The sequence below is a fragment of the Mesocricetus auratus genome, unplaced genomic scaffold (assembly GCF_017639785.1).
Source record: "Mesocricetus auratus isolate SY011 unplaced genomic scaffold, BCM_Maur_2.0 Super-Scaffold_100025, whole genome shotgun sequence".
NCBI lineage: Eukaryota > Metazoa > Chordata > Mammalia > Rodentia > Cricetidae > Mesocricetus > Mesocricetus auratus.
Window position 1 is genome coordinate 11331477 of NW_024429206.1, and position 27661 is coordinate 11359137.

At 53.8% G+C, this 27661-nt stretch overlaps 1 protein-coding gene across 1 annotated transcript in view; it reads left to right on the plus strand.

Moving 5' to 3' along the window:
• Window positions 1–27661, plus strand: part of Rbm19 (RNA binding motif protein 19) — an 86120-nt gene that overhangs the window by 13877 nt on the left and 44582 nt on the right. The window contains exons 12-21 of the mRNA XM_013119817.3: window positions 317–435; window positions 786–882; window positions 1841–1951; window positions 2465–2665; window positions 3622–3742; window positions 10046–10215; window positions 10413–10473; window positions 12575–12654; window positions 14385–14440; window positions 14961–15077. Coding sequence (XP_012975271.1) covers window positions 317–435; window positions 786–882; window positions 1841–1951; window positions 2465–2665; window positions 3622–3742; window positions 10046–10215; window positions 10413–10473; window positions 12575–12654; window positions 14385–14440; window positions 14961–15077 — 1133 coding nt within the window. The remainder of the gene's footprint in view (window positions 1–316; window positions 436–785; window positions 883–1840; window positions 1952–2464; window positions 2666–3621; window positions 3743–10045; window positions 10216–10412; window positions 10474–12574; window positions 12655–14384; window positions 14441–14960; window positions 15078–27661) is intronic.

Consider the following 27661-nt stretch of genomic DNA (forward strand, 5'->3'; position numbering starts at 1 on the left):
TGGCAGCTTACAGTTCAGGAGTTTAGTCCATTGTTACCGTGGGGAGCATGGAGCCATGCAGGCAGTCATGGTGCTGGAGAAGGAGCTGCTCCACGTTAATGAGCAAGCAGCGGGAAGTAGACTGAATGTCACACTGAGGGAAGCTTTAGCCCACGCCCACAGTGACACACGTCCTCCAACAAGGCCACACCTACTCAAACAAAACCACACCTCCTAATAGTGCCACTCCCTTTGGGGGCCATTTTCCTTTTAACCACCACCGGTGGCATCCTTGAGGGCGGAGCTTATGTTTACATCCTCCTTCTATTCCCTCCAGGGCAGGATGCTCCATGTCCTCCCTTCCACCATCAAGAAGGAAGCCAGCCAGGATGCAGACACCCCGGGATCCTCTTACAAGAAGAAGAAGGAGGCCATGGACAAAGCCAACAGTTCCAGGTCCTAGTCAACCCACAGTGGCTGCTGGGCCCCAGTTCCAGAGTCTGCTGCTCTCTTTCCCTCTTCCTGGTGCTCCTAGTCCAGGCCTTTTCAGGGCCTCAGTTTTCCCACTTGTGGGATGTGGAGAGCAGAAACAGGTCTCCCCACCACCTACAGCACAGGGTGCATCGTAAGACAGAATGTGTTCACAGTCCCTGCCCTCAGCTAGGGCTGACACTTGGCTTGAGAGACTGCTGGTGCCTCCCTCAGTCTCCTGGTCTTCAGGCCTCATGGGCTTGGCCTATGGCAAGGAGTGGGAGGCAGGGGGAGGGGGGCCACCACATGACCTCTGTTCTGCCCCTGCTCCTCAGCTCTCACAACTGGAACACACTGTTTATGGGCCCAAATGCCGTAGCTGACGCCATCGCACAGAAGTACAACGCCACCAAGAGCCAAGTGTTTGACCACGTGAGTGAAAGCCTCCGTGTGTGCGTGTATGGGTTATTTAGTATTCTTTCCCGGGGCAGGTGCTGGACCTGGACCGCTGCAGAGTTACCTTAGGCCAAACCTGAGGTGGGAACATGCCTGTGGCCCGGTCAACAGAGGAAGCCTGTTGATTTTACTCATAGTTCTGCCCCTCCCTTGTCATTTACCCTTCCCCAAGAAGGGAAAGGGACACTGACTCTGGACACCGAACACACCTCACCACCTATGTCATTTCCCCTTCCCCAAGACACGGGGTTAGTACTGTCCCTGTACACTAAGCACAGCACCACAGGTGGTGATCGTGTTTCAGAGAAGCAAGGGGAAGCAGGCTGGGTTAATTTTCATGACATTTAAAGCCAGCATATCTAACATGCTACTATTAGAACATGCACCCATTATGAAAACCACCCAAGCCATTTTTTCCTTCTTCAGTGTGTATTTAACACTTGGCACGGGACTGAATAGAGTGGGCTGCATTTTAGTGACACTGGCCACTGTTTTGAGCTGCCACAGCCTGACCAAGAGGGACAGTTGCTGCTGCTAAGGAGCCCAGCCATGCCCAGGACAGAAGGGGACTTGCTCTCTGATGGCCTCTAGTGGAGGGAGACACAAATGAGAGATCACAGCCATCCTGGGCTGCTCAGCAAGGTGGTGACAAACACAAGAGGCTGGGGTAGGAGCTGGCTGAGACTGAAGCCCCTGCAGGCAGTGAGCTGTAAGAAGAACACCAGGGCCCTTATGTGAGGAAAGCCAGAGAATGGCATTGGGAGCCATCGGGACAAGGCAAAGCTGGAAAAGGACCAAGGGATCCAGGGTTTACTGTGCAAGTCCAGAGGAGTCATAGTCCTGGGAGCCTCCAGTGTGGAGGATGATGGGTGTGGACCACGGGCGTTTCCCTCTGAGCCACCTCCTGACAATACCAGGCATCTTCCTCCCACAGGAGACCAAGGGCAGTGTGGCTGTGCGCGTGGCTCTGGGGGAGACCCAGCTGGTCCAGGAGGTCCGCAGCTTCCTTATCGACAATGGCGTCAGCCTGGACTCTTTCAGCCAGGTGAGTCCTTACTACACACAGTAGGTCTCAGAATGCTCTAGCCAGTGGCCTCTGCAGAGCTGGGAGAGGGTTTCCTGAGAGACCAGAGAGATGTGATGGATCCTGTGGGTGATGGTAGCCTGAACCAAGAGGAGGCCGCAGGAGTGGCCCCTTAGGATGTCCCCTGCAGAGGGTAGGGTGTCCCCAGGGGTGTGCTGCCGGGAAGGAACCTGGCCACTGAGGTGTGGCTCTTGTCCTTTGGAAGCCCATGGGGCCACCCTGGGAGTACCAGTCTGGGCTGAGGTTGGGGACTGTTGGAATCTGTGATTTGGGGGAGGTGTAGTTCTGGAGCTGTGGTACGGGTGTGGAATTAGCAATGAATCAGCATGTGCATCCTGCCCCCCAACCCCTCAGGCTGTCCACAAGGGGCCCTGATGGGGCCTCTCTCCTGGAGGCCACCACCAACGGTCAGTACTGAAGCCATGCTGAGATCACCTTCCTACTGTCACACACATGTTCATCTCTTCCCCTCAGGCCGCAGCAGAGCGAAGTAAGACTGTGATCCTGGCTAAGAACCTCCCTGCAGGTACACTGGCGGCGGAGCTCCAGGAGATCTTTGGTCGCTTTGGCAGCTTGGGCCGTGTGTTGCTGCCTGAAGGTGGCATCACGGCCATTGTAGAGTTCCTGGAGCCCCTGGAGGCCCGCAAGGCCTTCAGGCACCTGGCCTATTCTAAGGTATGGCTGCTGATCTTGGTGGGGCCTTAGACACCAAGAGCTAGAGTTGCCCTCGAGCTGGCCTGGGCCTGGCATACACAGCCTCGCCCAAACCCACATTGGAGCTTGCTGCTGTGAGCTGGCCATGAGCTGGCCATCACTGCTGTACCCGGGGCTGCCTCCTGACTTCTGATAAAAGAAAAATTATCAGGTGTGAGCTTCCCAGGCTACTGGCACAAGTGGCCACCAGCTTGGTGGCATCAGACTGTTGAGTCTGGGCACTCCAAAGCTGGCAGCCAGGAGCCCAAGCCACCAAGCAATAGGTTCTTTCCCTCTGCCAGCTGTAGGACAGTCTGTCCCCTGCTTTCTTCTGATAGTCCCAGTGGCCCTTGGCTTGGTAGTCACTCCAGACGCACCCAGTCACCTCTGCTTATCCCATTTCTCCCTCTGGACTTTTCCTTGTTTTTGTTTTTCAAGGGTTTCTGTGTAGCTCGGGTGTCCTGGCACTCACTCTATAGACCAGGCTGGCCTGGAACTCACAGAGATCCACTTGCCTCTGCCTCCCGAGTGCTGGGATTATGGATGTGTGTCACCCCCCCCCCGCCCAGGGACTTCTTTATTAAATTTAGAGCTCACCCAGGTAACACAGGGCGGTCTCACTCCAGAATCTGCCTCATATTGCAAAGAAGATCAGTCACAGGCTCTAGGGCTCAAGGTCAAGGTGTGGCCATATCTTGGGGAGCTGCCAGGAATTTCTGTCTGTCTGAGTGCTTTATACTTCACAGACCTCTGTAGGCTGTACCCTGGCATCTGGCTTTACGAGGGGCCCTGGCCCTGGCGGACACAGGAAGGGCTCTGTGTCTGACTTCTCCTGGTGCTATCACCTCTGTCCCTCAGGCCCTTCTGTCAGGTGGCACTGAGTCTCAAAGCCAGCTCTTTGATGGCAACCTACAACCTTGGCACCCCTGTCTCTGCAGTTTCATCATGTTCCCCTGTACCTGGAGTGGGCTCCAGTTGGTGTCTTCGGCACAGCCCCTCAGAAGAAAGATTCCCAACCTACACAGGCTACAGAGAAAACCGAGGCAGAGCCAGAGACGGGTAAGAGCACAATCTGGGGTCACCGTGTCGTGGCATCTGTGGGAGGAGGGCAAGGGGCAGCTGAGACTGTCATTAGACCTCCGGCCAGATACCCTTCATTCTTTCTCCAGATAGCTCGCATCAAACGCCCTTTGAAAAGTAGGCCATTGGGATCCTGTCACATGAGGTGGCCAACTTTTAGCTCTTGGTGGAAGGTTTTGGGGACAAAATCTTTGAGTCTGTTGTCAGGGATGGAAGAGGCTATGGGAACCTTGTCTCCATCATCAAGGTGGCTGCTGGAAGAAATGGTCCCTCTGCAGCGGCTTGGGTATCACAGTGCCCCCTAGTGTCTATTGACTGCATGGTCAGGAAAGGTCCCCTTAGCTTGTGCCTCATTTGGAGGGAGGGGTACATGACATCAGGACCAGGATAGCTCTCCCCCATTCAGACTGACAGCTCAGTCACTCTTGAGAACTTGAAGCATCCAGGTAACATCCCAGCTGCACCCTGGGCAGTGGAGCCAGCAAGCCTGAGGCGTGTCAGACTGCTGTGAAGTAGGGGCTATCGACATGGTGTATTGGAGTTTGCTGTCTTTTGTTGTTTGTTTCTGGTATCTTACGTAGCTCAGGGTAGTCTTAAACCTCCCATATAGCTGAGGATGACCTTGTGCAGCAGAGCCCCTGTCTTGACTCCTGAGTGCTGGAACTACAGGCTGGGGTATTGGTGTGTGCCACCACATCCCATTCCCTGTGGTCTTTGTATAGTAATGTGTGTGGGCGTAAGACTATATTGCAGAAAGGAAAGCAAAGGCGAGTAATTAGGGTGGCAGATGCAGGATTTGGATCCTTGCTCAGATTGAGTGACATCTTTTCACACTGTCCACTGAGGGTCCTCCCCATGCCATAGTTCCAGGTGGGAAGTCACTCTATCTCTGCCCTTTGACCCTGACACTCTGTGGCTTTCAGGTTTGTGTAGCTGGTGAGACCTTCTCCACACCCTTTCCTCAAGCCTGCTTATGATAAGTCAAGAGCCGTCCCTTCTCGTGGCCCTGGATTTGTTATTTCATTAGTGTTATAGGTAGGACCTCAGGTGCTTGTGCTGCAGGTGTTGAGCTTTGAGTTGGCCACCTCTGTCTGGGTTAGTTCTTCCCCCACATGACCCCAGACCTCCAGCTGCCTTCCTTCTTGGCATTGTATTACACTTGAACCTGCATGATTCATTTTGGCATAAGGCAAATACTCCATGTCAAACACTAAAATTAGCCAGGGCCATGGTTCCTGAAGACACACCCTAGGAAGTCCGTCTCCTGGCTGGGCAGTAGCATCAGCCTGTGAGGCCTGGATCACCCAAGATGCTGTGTGACTTTGCTCACCTGGTCTATGTCTCCTGATGCAATACCCCCCAGGTGATACTGGCCAGACTGTCACTGCACCCTGGGTGCTCAGCGTCCCATGCAGCCATTAGCGTAGGGCTGGATGGCTGCAGAGATAGACGGCAAAGCAGTGAAAGATTGTGGGAAGGATGTGACTCCCTCCTCTGCAGGGAGGTCTGGGTTACGGTGGTGCTTATGTCCTGAGCCTCTGGAGCACGAGGTTTGAAAGTGACTTTGGGTGTTGGTGGCTCCAACCAATGAATGGTCAGTGACACTGAGGTGTGAAGGTGACTTCAGGTGGTTGTGGCCGGAGCCTGTGAGCGGCCAGTGGAATTCTGAGTTAAAGGTACGGTAGTGGCGCTGTTCTCAGGGAGATGCGAGCCGCCCAGTGCGTGAGCGGCCTTGTGTTCCTTGCCATGGCTGGGGAGCATCTCCCTTCCCTGTGCTCTGTCTTTATGTCTGTAGCATGGCTGATGGCCACCAGGATGACCAAGGTCACTGTGGTCACCCACAGGCTGGGAGCCAAGTGGCATCACTCCACGTGCTCTTGTAGCTACTTACACAGAGCCTGCTCCCCAGAGTTCCCAGCTGGCCTGGTGGGGTGGGGGAGGGACTGAGAAGGCTGAGAAGTACTAGTGGCCTTGGGTGAAGACATTTCTCCAGAGCTAGAGAGATTTCCTAACACCGGTGTCAGGGGCGGGGGTGGGGCTGGAGTTGGTGCTCTGTTGCCTTGTCCTACCAGGCCCTGACCCTGGGAGGGGTTGGTTTCCAGGACCACAGCCTGTGACCTGCACCAAGGTCCTCATCTAGGAGAAGGGCCAAGCTGCTCACCCAAATTTGGACCGGGAAGCTCTCCTGGCTACACCCCTGTCTGAAGCTGTCCTGGCTGTCTGTACCCCTGTCTGAAGCTGTCCTGGCTGTCTGTACCCCTGTCTGAAGCTGTCCTAGCTGTCTGTACCCGTCTGAAGCTGTCCTGACTGCACCCCTGTCTGAAGCTGTCCTGGCTGCACCCCTGTCTGAAGCTGTCCTGGCTGCACCCCTGTCTGAAGCTGTCCTGGCTGCACCCCTGTCTGAAGCTGTCTTGGCTGCGCCCCTGTCTGAAGCTGTCCTGGCTGCACCCCTGTCTGAAGCTGTCCTGGCTGCACCCCTGCATGGCCACTGCATCTGCATCATCCTTACTGCCACTTCCTGGAACCATCTTGGCCCCCGTGGCTCTTTTCACCCTTATTTTAGTCCACAGTCCCCTTTCTGTCCCCAGTTCTCTGTGCCCCTCAACCCCTGCCCATTGCACATTTTTTCTGAGGTACCACAAGCTCTCCTGTCCCTGTTGTGTGAGGACCTGAGTGCTGGGGCCTCAGGCTAGGATCTCACAGGCAAGGAGGAGGGGAAGGAGAGGCTTTTCCTGAGCCCCCCTGGTTTCTGCAGTGAGCTTCTGTTCCCTGCATGGGTCCCGAGGGAGAGGAACAGCGTGTTTTATCTTCCCACAACCAAGACCCTCACCTCCAGATAAAGGGCTGTGAGTCAGGGGAGGTCCCACAAAGCTGCTTGCTGCTGATAACAGGCTGTCGCTGTGGGCCTCACAGGAGCCCGGAGTGGGGAGGGACTGGGGAATCCTGCAGCCTGATTATAATGACGCCCCCTGTGGCCACCCGTGACTGGCTGTCATTGTACTGAGGTAGGAGCGGTTTTTCCCTGCTCCTCCCGGTCCCTGCAGCCCACCCTGCATCTAGCTTCTCACTCCGACCAGCCCTTGCCCGGCCCTCCACCTTTCTTACTCCTTCCTCCCTCTCTGGTTCTTCTTGCTTTTCTTATCATCCATTTGGATTCCATGGTACCCAATTTTTTTTCTTTCTTTTGTTACGTGGGGTTAAAGCAGAAACAGTTTTTTAAAAGTCCTCATTTTCACCCCTCTGGTGCTCAAGCCACCTCCAGCCCTTCCTTGGCCCAGGTGCAGAGCACTGCAGGGCTGGTAGTTAGGCCTAAGGTGGCTGGGATGAGGTCAGGTTCCTGGATATGTGATGATAGCAGGCTTTCTCAGAACCCACAGAGAGGAGACGGGGAGAGGTCAGCTCAGAATTATAGGGACTCACAGCTTTTCCTTTGGCAGTTCCAGGAGGGCCCATCAAGCAACGTACAGTACAGGGAGGTTATGGATCAGGAAAGTTATCTTGGATGCTTGTGGCAGGCCAGTTCCCTGGTTCCTCCTTGATCTTTCTCAGAGCCTTCTGCAAGCAGAGCCTCTATTGACACACTTTGCAGACAGTGAGAAAGAGGGAAGCCTGGAGAGGTTGCAGGACCTGCATGAGGATCCTACGGACAGTGTGTGATTCAAAGTAATCAGGCCAGTGTTTGAGCTTGTGTCTGCGGCCCCACAGCTGCTCGGAAGCACAGTCAGTGTGGTTGCCAGCCTGTGTTCCAGCATCAGGTTGAGTGTGACAGACACATTTCCGTGGTGTTTAGGGAATGGAGATCATTTTCCCAGACCCAGACCCACTACTGGTAAGCTCCCCTCCTACTTGAGACACACAGACATGAGCCAGTGGGGGGTGATTTCCCGGTGGGGCTGGGGTTCTGAAAAGAAGGGAGTAAAGGAAAGTAGTAGAGACTAGCTGAGTCCTTTGTAACACAGTAGACAGGCAGAGCTCTCAGGGAGAATGCTTATGGTACCTGATGGGGCTCTAGGAGATGAATATGACTGGAGTGGGCGGGGACAGCATGTGCAAAGGTCCCGTGCATGCGTGGATTTGGTAGGCCTGGCGGCCAGCAAAGAGGCCAGCACAGTTAGTGTGAGTGGAGCAGAGAAAAACCAGGGATGAGTCATGAGTAGCTGATAAGCCAGGGGCCAGCCCCAAGTGGGGGGGGGGGGGCAGCAACCAGGTGACCAGAGACAGTATTCAGGCATGTTGATGAGGTCATGGACAGATGTACTCCAGAACGGCCCGGTGCACTGTGAGTATGTGTGTGCATATGCATGCATGTGTGCCCTATGCCTGTGTACTACGCTCAGTCTCAGTAAACGCCACACTGAAGGCGGGTGCTAAGGCAGGGATTCAGCCACTGGCTCCAGCATAGCTAGTGCATGGCAGAACCAGTATGGCCTGCACATGTGTCATAGCCCCATGCCACCCTCGGTTTCCCTACCTTTCCAGTACCACGTGGATCAGGATGAGCATAGGGAGCCTAAGCTGTGAGAAGAGGGCCTGCAGTACTAAAGCATGTCATGTATTTGCAGTGGGATGTTCTTCCTAATGTTGGGGGAGGGTGTGGGTCGACTCATTGGAAGTTGGAGAGGCCATTGACACTCTTCTGGCCAGACCAGCTGCACACCTAGGAATAGATGCTAGCCATTCTACTTTCTGAGGCTGGGACTAGGAGCAGCTGGCCTGCTAGGAAAGGACCTACCCATCTTGGATACTGACCACAGCCTTTCTTAGCTCAGCGTGTTGCTAAAGCTGAGTGTTGTCTCCCTGTGACCATCTGAACACACTCTGAGGCACAGGTCAGGGAAGAGTCCCAGGTGCACATGGCAGGGGCTGCCAGGCTTCTGTCCCCTGGATGCTGCTGAGAACTGGCTGAGTCCAGAACAGGGACAGAAGGAGGGCAGGATCAGTAGTGTGGCAGCCAGGGCGTAGAACATGAGGCTAGCAAGCTGGTTCCTTTGCTGGCCAAGTGCTACCAATTTAAGTTGCAAGAATTGATAAACTGGCTTTTGAAAAACAGCTACATTTTCTTCTTGAAAACTCCATCCACCTTTCTGGTCACACCGAGGTGACCTCCCCATTTCCAAGACGGGACACCCTCTCTAGTGGGCTGCACACTTTCTGAGCCATCATCTTCCCTACCGTCTCCTTCCCTGTGGAAATGTCTTTCCCGACTCTGATGGACCCTTGCACCAACCTGAGGCTGCCTGAGGGCTAGGGCTCATATGCAGAAGCCTCCAGAATATTATGTAGCCTCTCATTTCGTGATATAACACCTCATCAAGGTCTTGGCCCGTGTGTTCGAGATGTCACAAGCCTCCTTTGAGGCGAACTAGTGGGTGGGACTGTCATTCTGTCTAAAGCTATTCTTCTCCCAAATCTTCCCTGGGACCTGATGTCCCCAGTCCCCGTCATGAGTCACGCTTTTCCTCCTCTTTGCTTTGCAAGTGCAGGCAGCTGCACTGTGGCGGCACTGCCGGGAGACGTATCTGTTTGCCAAGGCTTGAGTCTGGGTTCTGGGCTAGGCTGGAAGAGTCGAGGCACAGCGACATCTCCCACTGTTTCAGAGAGGGGGCAGTGTCACTGCACCATTGCCATCCAGATTTCCGCCGTGGGCTTGTGGTGTTGATACTCTGCTGCACCTAGTTTGAGGCTTTCACCAAAGGGTGGGAAGATGGACAGAACTGAGCACCGGGACAGAAGCCCCACCCACACTCAGAAGCTGGACTAAGAGCTGTCGCCATCACTTGGGCTCGAATCTCTCAGCAGTGCTTCCGGAGGCTTGAGTCGAATCCCTTGGGCCCATGGTTATTGAGAAGGGTCCATTTCACCCCCATTCTGCAACTTTGGGAAATTTAAGATTGGATTTTAGTCTGAAAGTTCATTAAGCACCCTGGTTTTTTGTTTTTGAGGAAAAATAACATTTCGTTTAGGTTTTTGGTTCAAGAAAATAGTCCACATAGTAATTTAAAGTTAAGTTAGTGCGGCCTAGGCCTGTTGAACACTCAGGTTTTTGTGTTCAATATTCTGTTCTCTCTCAAATGGGGCCAACAGCAGGGTATTTGTGTGTCTGCCTGCCTGTCTTATATTCCTCTCCCCCTCCCTCTCCCTTCTCTCTTCCCCCTGCTGAGGCCCAACAGCGCCTGCAGGGCCCCTTTTACCTAGCAGGTTCTGTGCTTTATTTAATTGGTCCCTGAGACTTCTGTGCCTTTGCAGTGACCCCATGTAATGCACTGGTTTGTTTGTTGATAGGGCCAGTTCTCGACCCAGAAGGTGAGAAGGCCTCAGAGGAAGGAGCAGAGGCCCCCACAGGTGTGGAGGAGGAGGAAGAAGAGGAAGATGAGGAGGAAGAAGGCGTCCCAGGATGCACTTTGTTTATTAAGAACCTCAACTTCAGCACCACAGAGGAGACGCTGAAGGAAGTGAGTGAGGTTGTGGGGGTGGAGGGATGTGAACCCCTAGTCTGCGACCTAATGACAGCGTACCATACCGTCTGCCCTGCCTGTAACTCTTGCGACCCCTCGTTCACCTCAGGGGCGGGGTCCTCACGTAATGGAGTGGTGGTAGCTGCGGACTGTCTGTCTAGAAGGCAGCCGGTGACAGGCGTCTGTCTCTGCAGGTGTTTTCCAAAGTGGGAGCTGTGAAGAGCTGCACTGTGTCCAAGAAGAAGAATAAAGCAGGTATTTACCCTGACTCAGCAGAAGCGCTTCCTGCAGGAGCCCGTGAGGGACGGAGACGGGACCACCAGCAAGGCATCTCCTCTTTGCTTTCCAAGTGTCACCACCCTCCTGTCCAAACTGGTCCTTGGTCTGCTTCAGGCCTCCTGCTCTTCAGCAAACCCAGCTGAACACACTGGGCTCTTCTGTCTGTAGAACTTTCTCCCCAACAGTGAGTGGCTTTGAAAGAGTTCCTCAGGATCAACTGTGTGGGGCAGAAGCCTCCGCCTCCTCCTTTATCTCTGTGTTCTGGAACTTTCCCAGGCATGTCAAGGAATGACTGGCCTTGGACTTTCTCTCCTGTTTTCCAAGGGAAATATCCAGAGGCAGGTTCTAGAGCATTCTACCAATTCATTAATCCTGTGCCTCCCTGGCCAGGGTGTAACTAGGCCTCACGCCTTTCTTTGGCCCAGGAGTTATCCTGAGTTTTCTGGAGGTCCTCCTTGCTTCCTGTAAGAGATGGGTAGGGCCTGGCCATCCCCAACTGAAGTCCCTTTGGTTAGGCAGGATTGATGGGGATACAATGTAGGCTGGTCCAGCTTGCTTCTGGGTGGTGATGGATAGCCATGACACCTCAGACAGGTCCCGAGATCCTCCCCACAGATGGGAAGCAGACCATTAGTTACAAGGTACCTGTCCCCAGGATTGTCCAGACTCTGCAGACGATGAGGCAGTGCACTCAGCACAGTGCTAAGGGCTGTGGTGGGCAGAAGCCCTGCAGAGCAGCGCTCATGGCGGAGAGACAGAGCCATCAGATGGCAGAGGCCTCAAGCTCAGAGCACTGTGAACCTGTAGAGGAAGTGGTAGGAGGAGGTCTAGGAGGGTGGGCAGAGCCCAAGGAATGAAGTGACTTACATGTCCTTACAAGTCTACAGTGGCCAGATGTTAGCGGGAGCCACTGGGGTGTAAACAGATGTGGTCCATGACACCCTTCCACTCAGATTGCTGTGACAGAGAGCCCTAGTCTAGGGGTCAAAGTCACCAATGTGTCATCTCACCATGGTTGAGACTGGAAATCCAAGATCAATATTCCTGCACTGGCAGGTATGTTCCAGTGAAGATGGAGTTCTGTAGTTCCCCACCCCCTAGCCTGTGGGTAGCCATCTCCAGATCCCTATGGTATGCTGGTTGTGTACGCCTGTCGTGGGTTCAAATTTTAGCTTATTTTCGAGGTAGGGTCTTTCTGTGTAACCCAAGCTGGCCTTGAATACACAATCCTGCCATAGCCTCCCAAGTGTTGGGAGTATAGACATGTGTCACGATGTCTGGTCTCTCCCCAGTTTGTGAAGGACCCCGACTGTACTGGACTAGGGTACACTATGATAATCACACTTTACTCTACTACCATCGTCAAGAACATGTCTCAAGCAGGGTCCCATCCTAAGGAACATGGGCTTCTACATGAAGACCTAGAGCACCCAGTACTGCCTGCCATTCTTGGTCTTGAGGAGCTTCCCACCAAGTGTGGAACACCAGCACATACAGCAGTGTACACATTAAGACATGTCTGTTCTGAAGGCATGAGTCTGGTGGAACGTCCTTGAGAACTCCTGCTACCTAAACTATTGCCCCTCGCACCCTAGAACATGAAAGAGCTGTGGTCAGCCTCCCTATCCAGATTTTGTTATCTAGGACCCAGGTATAATTGGATGTCAGATGCGTATAGAAGGAGAGAGGCCACGCCGTCTATAGCCGTACTCACCTCAGCCTCAGGCATGGCAGCATCCTGGCCAGGTTGAGGCTTTGCTGCTTGTTACAGCCATGGTCATCCCTGTTACTTCCCACTCCCTCTTAAAGGGAGACTCCAATTAAGAAGTTAATATGGCATCAGTTGTCTGCTAGGTACTAGTCAAGAAGACCCCAGGTAGCAGCCCTGCAGCCCCATTGCTGATTTATGCCTGGTCCTAAGTGTCTGCACGAGCTGGTTGTTTGTTTGTTTGTTTGTTTTTAATAAAGGGGTGTGAGAAAGGAGGAGACACTAGGTGTGGGTCCCTCCATGGCCTCTTCACAAGTGATCTGGTCTGTACTGAGCTCTACCCCCTTTCTCTCTCCCTCTTTCCCTCAGGAGTGCTACTTTCAATGGGGTTTGGGTTTGTGGAATACAAGAAGCCAGAGAAGGCCCAGAAAGCCCTCAAGCAGCTCCAGGTAAGCTGGGGATTCTGGGCCAACATGGTGGGACCGTGGCCCAAGAAAGATTAAGCCCCACCCCCAGTCACTCTGACGCATCCATTCTTTTACCATGCTTCCATACATACTTGTTGTAATCCGCAGGCTCTTTATGGAACATTCCAACCCACCAGAGCTACATGGAACTGGGCTCTTTGACTACAGTCCCTAGACAAAAAGCTGGTGATTAGCAAAATGACCCCTGGAAATCCCTCAGATATCCCAGGAAGTGCAGCACGTGGGGCTATATCTATCAGATAGTCTGTGAGACCATGACTGTGAATTAGACTCTCTCCTTCCTCTGCTGAGAAAGACAAGCTTCTGACCTGAACAAATGTGCAAGAGCGAGTCGGGTGCTCTGTGAAAATAACACCCCCCCACCAGAATATTCCAGAAAACACAAAGAGGGTTCCTTAAGGAGGTGGCAGGTGAGCTGATACCTGTCATGGCAGAGAGGTCATCTGCCCAGAACTCTGGGAGGAAGCAGCTAGGAGGTAGGGATGGTGAGTGCAGAGGCCTGTGGCAGAAACTCCAAGGCAGGAGTGAGCTTTGTATGGTGGAGAAGCAGAGAGAGGCAGGTGGGATGGAGGCAGGATGGGACAGGGTTCCGGGAAAGAGGTGTGGAAGGCTAGACCACCTGATAGGTCCTTTGGAGGGCTAGCTAGCGTCTGGCCCAAAGGTAGTGGGAGACTGAGGCTCTGAGTTGGGTTTTAGAACAGTTCCCTGAGCTACTTCGAGTGGCATGGACAGTCCAGAAGTGACTGGGGAACCCTTGCACCCCTCTCATGACATCACCCTAGTTTGGAGCAAGGCGAAAGTTAGGGGCGGGGCTGAGAAGTGTCTAGACAAAGAGGTGGACTGGACCTGTGGCAGCCCTAGAGGGACTTGAGCTTTGCTTAATAAGACAGCCACAGACCTATCACTCAGGAGGATCTCTGGGTTCCTGACCAGCCTGGTCTGCATAGCAGGGCACAGAGCTTTCTGCATTGACAATCATCTCAGGCCATGCAGGGCAGAGGACACAGTTCAGCATGTGCCTTGTGAAGTTGGGTTTTTTTTTGGGGGGGGGCAGGGGGTGTTTGTTTTTTGAACTAGAAATCCTACTTTGTTCCTGCACCCCGTGTCTTCATTTAACTCATATTCAGCGCTGCAAATGATGGTCCATATTTTCTCTTTCATGTTTCTCAAGAGTTGGTAGCCAGGCATTTGCATGCATGCCATGTGCTGTTCTGTGCACGAACGTGTGTGCACATCACTGTCAGGGATGGAGCATCCAAAGCCCCACACGCTGTATTTCCTGGGATATCTGAGGGATTTCCCAGGGTCATTCTGCTAATCACCAGCTTTGCAACTGGGGACTGCAGTCAGAGCCCAGCTAACGCATGACTCGGGTGGGTTAGAACGTTCATTAAAGAGCCTGCAAACTAGAGCAAGCTGTCTGCAAGCTAGACCTGCGGCTCCTCTCTCTGAGAATGCTTCTAGTGGTAGAAGTGACTCCCTGGGTGGCCAGATGAGTACATCAGGAGGCTGGGTCTCTGGCCACCTGCTGCTTGGCTCAGGGACAGCTTTTCTGTTCAAGCTATCTCAGTCCTTGATTCCCACCAAACCCTCAGTCTGGGACAAGCCACCCCTGTCATCAAACAAGAGACTGAGTGCTGGAGAAGGGCAAGCATGGGTAAGTGACCAGGCCTGGTCATTTTGTGTTCTAGGGTCACGTTGTGGACGGCCATAAACTGGAAGTGCGGATCTCCGAACGGGCCACCAAGTGAGTCTCCTCTTTCCTTGGATGGGTGGCAGCTCTCTCTGCCTGACTATAAAATACCCCTACACACCCCAAGTTCGTCACCATTTGGGGTTCTTCCCAATGAAGGTTTCATTACGAGCTTTGATACCCATTTCCTTGCCCAGCTGGACCAGTCAGAGAGCCTGGACATGCAGGCATGTTTTTATAATAGAGGGGCAGGTGGTGTTGGAGGTGTAACTCAGGAGCATAGTGTTAGCCCGGAATGTATAAGGCCCTCCCCCATATGGTTCCTTCTCACAGTCCTTTATGAGATAGCAGCAATGGGCTTCGTTGGCCAGGGAGCCAGAGCAGTTTGGGAGAGAAGGTAGCTTCAGTCCCTGTCACCCCAAGGAAAACAGGCTCGCTTCCTCTGCTTCCATCTTGGGCCCTTCAGTAGGCCACTTGAAATGACAGGGAGGCGTATTTTGTGGGGGAAGGTAACAGGATTGGTACAAGCAGCTGACACCCCAAATAACCTGTTGTTTCTGCCATCTCACCCCAGGCCGGCCTTGACACCCACTCGGAAGAAACAGGTCTCCAAGAAGCAGACAACCTCCAAGATTTTGGTGCGGAATATCCCCTTCCAGGCCAACCAGAGGGAGATCCGGGAGCTTTTCAGGTGGGTCCTGGCACTGGGCTGTGGGCACAGCACCGGCTGGAGGCTGGAAGGCCACCCGGGCCTTGACCACACTGTTCTAGCACAGTGAGGTTTTCCGAGGATGACCAGGAGTGTGCCTGCATCCCAGGGCTGTCACTAAATATCAGGAGGGACAGCTGCAGCCTGTGGTTCTCCTGTGGGGTTTTCTGACACCCCTTTGTGTGTGCTCTGTTCCAGAGAGTCAGTGCCTTCAAGGAGGGGCCCAGGCAGTGGGACCGGCTCGGGGGAGGGCTAATGTCCTGATGGGAATAGGACTGTTGATCTTGGTCGCTCTCTGGAAAAAGCCATTTGGGGATGACATACAGAACACAGGCCATGGTCTCTGTCACACGGGAGGTAGACTTGGGGCCAGGCAGGCGGTGAGACTTGGAGACAAACTGACTAGCATGGAGGTGGAAGCTTCAGGGCTCTTCTCTCCCGGCCATGACGGCAGGCAGGAACCTAGATTTAGTTAGGCCCATTCTGCTCATGGTTGAAAGATTCGAGGTTTGTTTGTTTGTTTCAAGTATGAATTCTTCCCCCCCCCCAACCTTTTTTTCGTGTGTGTTTTGCTTTCGTTTGTGCACCATGCACATGCAGTGCCCTCAGAGGCCAGAGGAGGGCATCAGATCTCCTGGAACTAGAGTTACAGATGGTGGTGAGCTTCCATGTGGGCCCTGGAAAAGAGCCCAGGTCCTCTGGAAGAGCAAACAGTGCTCTTAGCCACTGAGCCATCTCTCCTGTGCCCCCATCAGTCTGAATTCTTACAGAGGATCCCAGAAGGACTGATGGACTCTATAAAGCAAACCACACAGGCCTCGGCTGGCCATCCCATACGTGTACAGTAGAACGTTTTGATGGGAGGTTGCTTAGATGGCCCTGCACTGAACCCCAAGTTGAAGGAGACATTTCTGTGACCCTATGAAAAGGGGCTACTGTGTGCCCTCAGAACATCAGTCGGGTGCGCTGTGCAGATTGCTGAGGCTCAGCTGGAGTCTTAGTACTTATGGTCCTTGAGTCCCTCTCTCCTCTGCCACTGCTACAGTGGCCCAGTCGCCAGCACTCGGTCCCTGCTTGTCACTTTCTCAGGTGATGTGTCTGGTAGAGTGACCTGTCGGTACCCCGTAAGGCACAGTGGCTACAGGATGAGTGCAGAGCTGGAGAGGGATTTGTCTCTGTGAGACTCGCCTCTTTACTCTTGCTGTGAGGTTAAGAGAGTGGGATGCTATTTGGAGAATCAGCTTCAAAACCCTTCCCGTCTCTGTTTTTCATCATCCCCTGGGGTGGGGCTTTACAGCTGCGGTCAGCCGAACTGATGCAGCGTCCCTTCCCCTCTGGGGTCTGAACTGTGGTGCCTGAAGAGACAGGTCACACTTGGGGGCCAGGGGGCATTTTTCACATACCCGGATCCAGCGCATCAGCCAAAAGGAGAGTGAGAACATTGGCTCGGTGCTTGCCTGATGTGACTCAGCTTCTAAAAAGAGCCCAGTCTCACTGCTGCCACATCAGAAGGAGTGCCTAAGACCGGTGTGCTGATTGGGAACCACATCCCTCCAAGATGACAGTGTCGCTTGGTTCCACAGTGTTTTGGGGATGACATTTATCCAGGGAAACAAAAGATGGCAAGGCAGGAGACAGAGCTTTGTTTGATCTGTGTATTATACGACTATTTAGTAGACAGGGAATTAGTGTCTGCTGAATGTACTTACATGAGGTATCTCTTCCTGTCCGCCATTGTTCTGTCTGAGTGGTCATAAACCCTGAAGCTGGAACCCTCCTGGACAGGCCCTGCCTTGCTTTTGTTAGCCTCCCAGCAGACTGAGATCTGAGGGCAATTGCAGCGATGGACAGCAGGGGGCACTGTGAGCCTACCCAGGGATGCAAGACTTGAGCCTCAGGCCTGAATCTAGACAAAGCCACTGACCAGCAAAAGGTCGCTAAGGGAAGGCTTCAGAGCTTAGGAGGATTGGTTGACCTACTATGTCAGGCAGGATTTGGGGGACTTTTCCTGGTAGATACGATCAAAATCACAACCCACGTCCCAGTTATGTGCCTATGTGCTGGGCTCTGTGCCTGGTGCCTGCCATGCTGAGTCTGCTTGGTGCTTGCAGGCCCAGGCGTAGGAGGGCTTCTCCTATGCCCAAAGGAAACAGTCTACCCAAGTCTGCACACCTTGGCTAGCATGACTTTCGGGGCCCTGACCTAGAACTTGATCTTTTGAATCTGTTGTTCTCCCAGGTTTAGGAGGATTTGTCACTCCCAAATTGTCTTGGTGGGGTTACTTTGTGGCAATGTGTGACTTGTATGAGGCGCTGTGCTGGATGCCAGGGAATGCAGCCCTATCAGGAAGGTCTAGAGTCTCCTTTCTTCTGCCACTGCTAAATGCCTGCTCTGGCATCAAAGGGCATGACTTGGGGGAAGGGGGGACAAACAGACAGGAGGGAGGGAGGGTTGCCAGTGTCATCCTCGGCGTATTTCAGGACTTTTCTGTCCCTCCAGCCAGTTCCCAAATAGCCACACAGAGACTTATTGTTAATTATAAATGCTGGGCCAATATATCAGGCTTGTTACTAGCTAATTCTTACATTTTAAATTAACCCATATATCTAATCTTCACTTTGCTGCAAGACTCTGTGCCTTTTCTCAGTACAGTAAGTTCATCTCCTTCTTCCTCTGCATCTCCTCGTATGACTCCAAGACTCCTCCTTTCCTTCACACTTTTTGTCTGCTAGTCCCGTCTAGCCTCTACCTGTCCAGCTACTGGCCAGTCAGCTTCTTTATTCACCCAACCGCAGTGACACATAGTCACACAGTGTAAAGGAATATTCCACACAGAGCTGCCCCCTGGCCATAGACTGGGCTTCCCAATGGCTCCTTTTCTCCTTCAGAGTGACCGCAGCGCTCTTGAGGCCTCAGCTTTCCTCACTTTAGGACGGAAACAGAAAGCATGCCCAACAGAGCTACAGGCATGCGAGAGAAGCCAGAGGATCCCCTTGGTCACTGTAGATTTCACAAAGCCATGTCCAAGGCTTAGGAAGACCAGTGTCGTGGGTCCAAGGTGGAAGGGAAGGCCTGGGTGCAGGCAGGCAGGAAGAATGTGCAGCCACAGCCTCTGATGGGCCTCCACATAGTCCCTGGGCAGTTTCTGCTCACAAGTTCCCACCCTCTTCTCCAAGGTATGGAAAGAAAGCTGTCCCTTTTCGCACCCACAGTTGTTCCCTCCACCTCCCCTCTCTGCCCCTTGCATATATTTAGGTCGTTTACCTTGCCTTCCTAGCCATGAAGCACAGGTGGCCATCTGTGTGAGGACAGGCTTAACTTACTTAAGCTGAGAGGTGTTCACTAGAGTTGTCCCCAGGCCTGCAAGCTGTCAGCTTCCCTTCTGAAAGGACCAGGTGTCTTCAGAGACACCACACTGATGCAACAGACTGGATAGCTAACGGGACATCTTATAGACATGGAGCCCAGGTCTGGAGAGCCTGAGGACTTCTCCTAGTCACTAGCCAGTCACTGTAGAGCTCAGTTGCCTGGCCTTCTGTGAGAAGGCCCCCACTGTTAACTCCCCATCAGTCCTGGACACGTCCCTCTGTCTCAGTTTTCCTCTGAAGTGTCCCTGCTGCTGCCATCATCCAAGAACAGAGCCCTTGGGGTGTGAAAGCTACCCCACAGAGGCGGGGCCTGTGTCTGTTGAGCTCCTAAGTCCTGACTGTTGCTGAGTGTCATTATCACTTGGCTTACCACAACCTGAGGTACCACTGACAAGCTATAGGCCATATATGGCCCGGATTGGTTTATGTGGAGCCACCAGCATTAGAGGTTCCTAAGTCCTGGTTCTGAGGACAGGAAAACCCATCAGCATGGGTCCCCACACAGTTCCACCAACCACCACTCTGTTTACACAGCCCTTAACAGCAAGTCCCCTACCCAGCCCCTTGCTGTCACCTCACCCCACCAACAGGCATTTGGGTTTGAGCATCTGCCAGAATTGAGACTCTGTAGCCCCCTCCGACTTCCCCTCCATCCTTCCCCCTCCCCTCCAGCTTCCCCTCTGAGTGACCACATATACATGCAGAGGCCTCTGACTATCACATGGATGTCTCCTGTATCCTAGTCTTGTCAGACGTGATGTCACAGAGTCTTCAAGGCAGTAAAACAAAGGGCACAGCCTGGGGTGGCCTTTGGGCACCTAGCCCAGTGCCACCATTCCTAACTGTGTGACCTGGGCTTGTTACCCAGTCTCTTTGTGTCTGAGTCTCATCTGGAGGTTGGAAACCCAGAGTGTCCTGTGCCGGGCACAGACCGGGCACATGAGTGCCTCTGCACTTATGGCCGTGTAGGTCAAGCCCTTCGGCGTGCCCTTGACTGGCTCCCTTCCGCTTGGTCTGTCCCTTCCTTCCACTGTGTTCCAGCCTGCCTGCCAGTTCCCCTTCAACTTCTCCGCATTCGATTACCCGCTTATTGAACAAAAACCCTCCAGGTTGTAAGGACACACATGCCACTGGGATGTGCATGGGAGCCTGGTACCCAGTGGGTCTCACAAGATGCTCAGAGTATGTAGACCTACTGTGTGGAACCTTCCTCCAGAATGCTGATGAAATCGAAGTTTGGGAGGCACAGAGAGGGTTAGCAGTTTGCCTGGGTCACACAGCTCTGTGGTGATGCAGTCAGCTGGTACTCTAGAGCCCACCATCCTCCTGGAACTGTCCATGAAGGGCAAGGATAGCCGCTAGATTGGCCAGGCTCTGGCTCCAGATAGAACGGTTTTTTTCCCTCTGCTATTTCCTCCTCAGAGGTGTGAGCCACCTGCTAGGGTGTGAATGGGCAATTCACACCAGGTGTCCGGAGCCCTTAATTACACGCCTGGGTCTCCTGTGCCCTGCACACCTGTTGTGCTGACTTCGTGGACAGCTTAGTCTGTCCCTGTCGGGTCATTTCTTCTCACAGTCACCGTGACAGTGGACGGAAGGCTGAGTGAGGTCTGCCAATGGTCTCCCTCCTGTGCCGGGACTGGAGGCTCTGCTGCATTCCTTCCTGGCTCCTGGCAGTATTTTGTAAAAAGCTTTGAGCTCTTTGAGCTGCTCTGCACAGAGTGGCTGGGATGAGGGGAGGGGACTTCGGATTCCCCTGGCTCTGGAAGAATGCCATACCCTGGCCCCTGGACCAGTGCCGTTCTGCCACTATTGGGCCCACCTGTGCCCACTGGCACCTCATAGTGCATGGTTCTCTTGATAGGGGTCCCACGCTGGCACCTTCTCTATCCTCTATGACATCTGCAGAACCCCATTATCAGAATAGCAAAAGTTTCTGAAGACAAACATTTGGTCCAATGACCTGTTGAAGGTTGGCGGGTATATGGATCACAAGCTTGAGTGTCTACACACCCATACCCTAGCTGGTGCAATCCCCGTAGTTCCTGGTCCTGAGTGACCCCTCCACTGACTTCTGTGCCTCTGCCAAGATGTTGTTTGAGGTACCACTTCCCACCCCTGGGTTTCCATGTTTGTCTGTGGGAGTGTATCCTTGCTGCTGTAAGGTGCATCATGCTGGGTAGGTGAGCCGTTGTTTGCTTGTTTATTGCTGTGTCCTCCTCTGTCAGGAGGCAGTGCTGCAGTGTATGGGGCAGTGCTGTCATGTGTCTCGCCGTGGGGCAGAGCTGCAGTGCGTGGGGCAGTGCTGTGATGTGTCTCACTGTGGGCAGTGCTGTGATGTGTCTCACTTCAGGACAGTGCTGCAGTGTGTGGGGCAGTGCTGTGATGTGTCTCACTGCAGGACAGTGCTGCAGTGTGTGGGGCAGTGTTGTGATGTGTCTCACTGCAGGACAGTGCTGCAGTGTGTGGGGCAGTGCTGTGATGTGTCTCACTGTGGGGCAGTGCTGTCATGTGTCTCACTGCAGGACAGTGCTGCAGTGTATGGGGCAGTGCTGTCATGTGTCTTGCCGTGGGGCAGAGCTGCAGTGCGTGGGGCAGTGCTGTGATGTGTCTCACTGTGGGCAGTGCTGTGATGTGTCTCACTTCAGGACAGTGCTGCAGTGTGTGGGGCAGTGCTGTGATGTGTCTCACTGCAGGACAGTGCTGCAGTGTGTGGGGCAGTGCTGTCATGTGTCTCACTGTGGGGCAGTGCTGTGATGTGTCTCACTGCAGGACAGTGCTGCAGTGTGTGGGGCAGTGCTGTCATGTGTCTCACTGTGGGGCAGTGCTGTCATGTGTCTCACTGCAGGACAGTGCTGCAGTGTGTGGGGCAGTGCTGTCATGTGTCTCACTGTGGGGCAGTGCTGTGATGTGTCTCACTGTGGGCAGTGCTGTGATGTGTCTCACTGCAGGACAGTGCTGCAGTGTGTGGGGCAGTGCTGTGATGTGTCTCACTGTGGGGCAGTGCTGTGATGTGTCTCACTGTGGGGCAGTGTTGTGATGTGTCTCACTGCAGGACAGTGCTGCAGTGTGTGGGGCAGTGCTGTCATGTGTCTCACTGTGGGGCAGTGCTGTCATGTGTCTCACTGTGGGGCAGTGCTGTCATGTGTCTCACTGCAGGACAGTGCTGCAGTGTCTGGGGCAGTGCTGTGATGTGTCCCACTGTGGAGCAGTGCTGTGATGTGTCTCACTGCAGGACAGTGCTGCAGTGTGTGGAGCAGTGCTGTCATGTGTCTCACTGTGGGGCAGTGCTGTGATGTGTCTCACTGCAGGACAGTGCTGCAGTGTGTGGGGCAGTGCTGTGATGTGTCCCACTGTGGAGCAGTGTTGTGATGTGTCTCACTGCAGGACAGTGCTGCAATGTGTGGGGCAGTGCTGTCATGTGTCTCACTGTGGGGCAGTGTTGTGATGTGTCTCACTGTGGGCAGTGCTGTGATGTGCCTCACTGCAAGACAGTGCTGCAGTGTGTGGGGCAGTGCTGTCATGTGTCTCACTGTGGGGCAGTGCTGTCATGTGTCTCACTGTGGGCAGTGCTGTCATGTGTCTCACTGCAGGACAGTGCTGCAGTGTGTGGGGCAGTGCTGTCATGTGTCTCACTGTGGGGCAGTGCTGTGATGTGTCTCACTGTGGGCAGTGCTGTGATGTGTCTCACTGCAGGACAGTGCTGCAGTGTGTGGGGCAGTGCTGTGATGTGTCTCACTGTGGGGCAGTGCTGTGATGTGTCTCACTGTGGGGCAGTGCTGTGATGTGTCTCACTGCAGGACAGTGCTGCAGTGTGTGGGGCAGTGTTGTGATGTGTCTCACTGCAGGACAGTGCTGCAGTGTGTGGGGCAGTGCTGTGATGTGTCTCACTGCAGGACAGTGCTGCAGTGTGTGGGGCAGTGCTGTCATGTGTCTCACTGTGGGGCAGTGCTGTCATGTGTCTCCCTGTGGGGCAGTGTTGTGATGTGTTTCACTGTGGGCAGTGCTGTGATGTGCCTCACTGCAGTACAGTGCTGCAGTGTGTGGGGCAGTGTTGTGATGTGTCTCACTGCAGGACAGTGCTGCAGTGCGTGGGGCAGTGCTGTCATGTGTCTCACTGTGGGGCAGTGCTGTGATGTGTCTCACTGCAGGACAGTGCTGTGATGTGCAATACATGGGCGGTGCTGTGGGCACAGTTCCTGCATTGGGCACAGTTCCTCTGGAATCCATTGTACCTGACTGAGGTAGAGGCTTTGTCCCCATTGTAACTATTGAGTTAGCCCACCTGACTGATGGTGATGCCCTGCCAGCCTGGCTCATGCATGCAGACCTTACATGCTTCCAGAACATTCTGGAATATTTGTTCCCACCCCATTGGGTGTTGTAGCTCTCTGCACTTCCATCAGGTCTCTGGATCTTATTGACTAAGGCTGTTTAAGGCCCTTTGGGGAGAATGTAGTCTTTCATGCAAAAGTGGCCAAGAGAGGCTTTTGTGTCCCCTGTACCTCAGGTTCCTGTGGCTTAATCCAGCTAGCAGCTCTGGATGTGAGGTGCTGGCCACTTGGGGATGGCCATGTGGTTTTGGTGAGGGCCAGGATAGAGGGAAGCTAGAACAGTAACTGAGGCACCGTGGCCAACAGGGCGATGTTACCCCTGGGGTGGAGCCGGTGAGGTTGGCGGTGCCCCCCAGCCCCTCCACACACTCCCTGACTTCCATATGCATCAAAGAGAACCTCAGTCAGGGCCACAATCCAGAGTTGAGCTTTTTGGTTTTTCTATCCAGTATTGGCATAGGTTTGGGCTCCTGGTGTATCCATGGGCATTAAGTATGACATTAGTATTTGTTATGTCCCTGATCCTTACTGCCATGGGACAGGGCTCAATGAACAGTGTTTACTGACCACAGCCCCAGTCAAGCCTGAACCAGTCTATGCCCGGAGTCCCGTGGGAAACTGAGGCTTGCAATCTGGTGGCCCCAGGGCAGAGCAGGGTGCAAAGCTGCACTGCCCCCCATGTCTTTGTGTAATATGTTCGAGACCAGCCACATGTAAATCTGTGAAAGACCTCAAATTTCAACTGGAAAATCATTACCCCAAACTGTGACAGATGGCAGTAGTGAGCTGCCTGTCACGGGAGTAAGCAAGTGGCATCTATGGCAGCTCTCTGTTGGGAAGACTTAAGAAGCTACTGAGTCATGCAGCAGCTGTCTGTGACCAAGAAGGTCCAGGCCCATGTCAGCCACAGCCAGCCTGGTCTTTGCTCAGTAGTAAATCTGCCTCCATGGTCAATAACAGTGGGGAAGAAGCCAGGAGAGAGAAGTCACCCCCTTTTCCTTATGCTGCATAAACTGTAGTACTTAAATCTATGCTAATTGATATGCACCTGGCAGGTACCAACCCTCATGTCTGTGGTATAAAGGAACAAACACGGTGGGGTCGGGGAGTGTCTCTGGACCCTCCCTGGAGGTAGGATGGGGTCTGCAGTATGGGCACAAATAGCCACAGTTCTAAGCCTACCTCCCCTAGTGAGCCCCCCAACACCCAGAACTCAGGACAACACCAAATGATGGTCCCTGTGCTGCTTCACCAGGCCCAGCCCCTTGCTAAGAGGAGAGTTGGGGGTTATCTGGCATCTCCTTTCTCATGTATCAGAAGCTGGCTGTGGGCTTGAGAAGGAGCCAGTGTGATTTTCCTAGTTGACAGGACACCATCAAGAAGGCTGAACTCAGGTCACTGCTTGACCTGTCTTGGCCTGAATTGGTTGAATGCAGTTGTTCCAGCTATGGCAGAGAGCTTATGCCTTCCAAGGCAGCAAAACCCATTGGTCGTGGCTGCCTAGCATCCTGTACTGGGGTTGTGGAGACTGCCTGGGAAAGTGGCAGTGCAGTTGATTAGTGATGTCTGCTGTGGCTGCAGGAGCGGCAGCATTAATGTGTGAGTCACCACAGTCTGCACTATGATAATGTTGTTCGTCTGCTACAAGGGTGTTCCACCCGCCACCCTGACCGCACTCAGTCCCCTGCTGGTGGGGAAGCCAGCACTGGCTTGTGTCCTCTTTCTTCTGCCCCCTGCTGGAGATAGCTGGGAAAGACACAGCTCAGACTGGGCTGGGGCACCCTGGGGGATGGTTCCTCCCTCAGAAGGAGACAGCTCACCAACTCGCCTCTGCACACAGTGTCTGTTCCAACCCTCGCTCTGTCTGGTCTTGCGTGCAGATAACTGTTGGAGCCATCACAGGGCTCTGCCTGTCTTGCCTCCTGGCATCCTGGGTGCGGAAGGCAGTGAGAGTCAAATGGCTTGGGAGATGTCCCCAGAGTATCTTCAGGCCCCTTGCATGTCACACAGCTTTCAAGTGAGCAGTATTCTGTGGGCCTCCATATGGGGCAGACCCTCACCAAGTTCATCGCAGGGTAGTCAGCTCTTGTAGAAGCGAGGAATGTCCTGGTTGGCTTCTTGGTTGGACAGGGTCTCTCCGGGCAGCAGGCTCTGACCAAAGAACCCTTACAGAACACTGGCCCTGCACCTTAGTCCAATGTGGGGTACAACATGCTTGCTGGGTCCACTGAAGCCTGCAATCTTTTTTGCTGTCAGCCTCAGTGGTGGTTGTAGTCCTTCAAGTTTTGGTGTGACTTCCCGATTAACATGGGTCGATTGCAGATGGCGCCGATGGTTCTCTGGCATGTCGTCAGTCCTTGTGCATGGCAGTGGGATATGGCCAGGAGGTCACAGGATAGTGGCTCAGGAAGGGAGCTGTTAAAGCTGGCAGTGTAGGGCCAGGAGCACAGTGCTGTGGGAGTGCCACCTCAAGCACTGTGCAGTGTTCAGCCTGCACAACCTCTTAGGGCAGCCCTAGGGTGCACCAGAGCAAAGTTTCTCAGTCTTGGCTCTGGGGCCTGTCTCCTCCAGCGAAGTCATGTCGGTCTCTGCCTCTAAGAATCCACGCCTGTGGGAACACAGCAGTTCTCACCAGCACTCAGTAAGACAATTCCAGTTACATAGTTGCTGGTACTAACGCCAAGGCTCTCAAACCCTGTACCCAGGAACCCTGAGTGCCACTGTGAGCTGGCATCAACCATGATGGGGCTGCTGCAGACTAGGGGGCATGCGTCTGGGGGATCCCATGAGAACTCGCTGAGGTTCTGAGGGCATTGTGGGGTGCTGTAGAGCAAAGGAGTCTGGGAGCCATAACTAGGTACACAGCAATGCCCTATGCGCGGCTGCAGCCAGAGGGCATGCAGGTTCCTGGCATCCTCCAGAAATGTCTTTCTTTCCCGTTTCCTGCCCCCAACCCCGCCCCTGCCACTCACTGCTCTTTCTTATTAGATGAGTTTCAGAGCCCAGCTTTGGGGACATGCTGCATTTCTCCCAGAAAGACTGAGACACTGGGCATTCCTGCTTATCTGTTCCCACTAGGACCAGCCCCACATGTATGGAGGGTGCTTCCTCAGGGAGCTGGCCTTGGATGCAAAGCTTAACTTCTATCTGGGGCAGAGGTGGAGCAGGACATTCCTGAAGAGTGCTCAGGGGCCAGAGCGGGGTGGCACTGTACACACGGGTTCCTCTCACCATTGCCTCCCTGGCTCTCCCTGTGCCCATCAACACACAAAGGAGCTGAGGACAGTAGGGAGCCCTCAGCCATGCTGAGCGGGGAGAGTCTTACCCCGTGGCGAAGGGGAAGAAAGTGTGTGTGGAAGGGGCCACTGAGCATGCTCACTCGTGTGCACAGAGTAAAGGGAACGCTCCCCCAGCAGCAGTCAGGGCTGGTCCACTTACAGGTGGTCTGGACTCCCACCCTGTGTGGCTGCTATGATGCTTGGAGTCAGAGGGAAAAGCACTTCCTCACAATTAATGTCCTGGTGACAGCTGCTGGGGAGGACCTTGAGAGCATGGCATGGATGACTGTGGTCAGACCCACAGCCAGTTCTCTCTCCAGTGGCTCTGTCTTCTCGTTGCTTCCCCTTTGAACTCCTGGACCAGCCCCTTGTTGGAATTCCTTTGCTGTAAATGTAGCCAGAATGGTACTGGCCACTGTAGTTTCTGCCTGGCCCTTCACATACTGTCGAAACTTAAACACCTTCAGGACCGTTACCTGCCAACAAGTTGAAGCTATGCTCTTAAAGGCTTTCTCCCCATTTGAAAGTGAGTCTTGTTTCAAAGAGCGTGGGAAAGTGAGCAAAAGCCACAAAAGCAGCCATATGCAACTGTCTGCAGTGCGACATGGCACCTCCCCATTCTCTTCCCACTTGCCTCTGCGGTGGGGTCGGCATTAATATCCTCGCTTCACAGATGAGGAGACGGCAAGGCAGAGAGGTTAAGTGACTCGCCTGATGTCTCATAGTCGTCAAGTGCCAGAATGGAGGCCCTGGGGCCCAGGTTCCAGTCTGTTCTCCTCCCCTAGCTCCATAGGCAAGTTTGATGGACGTAACCCCCAAACCGGCATCTCCCCTGCTCATGTGTGCTGAGAGCCTCTTGTCCTTCCGAGTGTACGCTTAAAAGCCTCCTACGGTGGCTGGGCTCACGCAGCAAGCTCCATAGGCTGAGCCTGCCTTCGCTGGCGTTTTCTGTTTAAAGTAGATGGGTGACACAGGCAGCTGATGGAGAACACACATTGTCACACACGTGGGAAGAAGCAAAATGTTTTCCCAGCACAGGCCGGGAATAAAAGCTCGCTAAGGGGAGAGATTTTAGTGCAGGCCTCATGGGCGCCCCTCCCTGGAGCCGAGGCACAGTACTGCGTTAAAGAAGGTCCTCTCTCACAGCCTTTTCACCATCCCAGCCTCACGGACACCCTAGCTCCTTTTAACGTAGCAGACAGTCATGTCGGTGCAGAGCAGCTGATTAAATAGTAAAGAAGCATTGGCGCTGCATCTTTCCTGTGACAAGCAGAGGCAGTAACCAGCCCTGGCCATGGGGAAGAGGTGTCCATTCGACCCCCCACCCAGGGCCTGCTGCATGTAGCTGTGAGCTCCGCCCATCCCAGGGACCCATGGAAACACACCTGATCCTCCCGGGGGCTCATCTGTGGCTTTCTTATCAAGGCGTGAGAGGTTGGCATGGTTGAGGGAGAAAGAGGCCAGCCTGTCTGTGAGTGACAGGGGAGGCAGGTGGCTGATACTCGTCATGGGAAGCAGCCGTGGGGTCCCCTTTCTTCCTGGAGTTCCAGACATGGCCCCCCACATAGTGGGTGGAAGGTACCTCA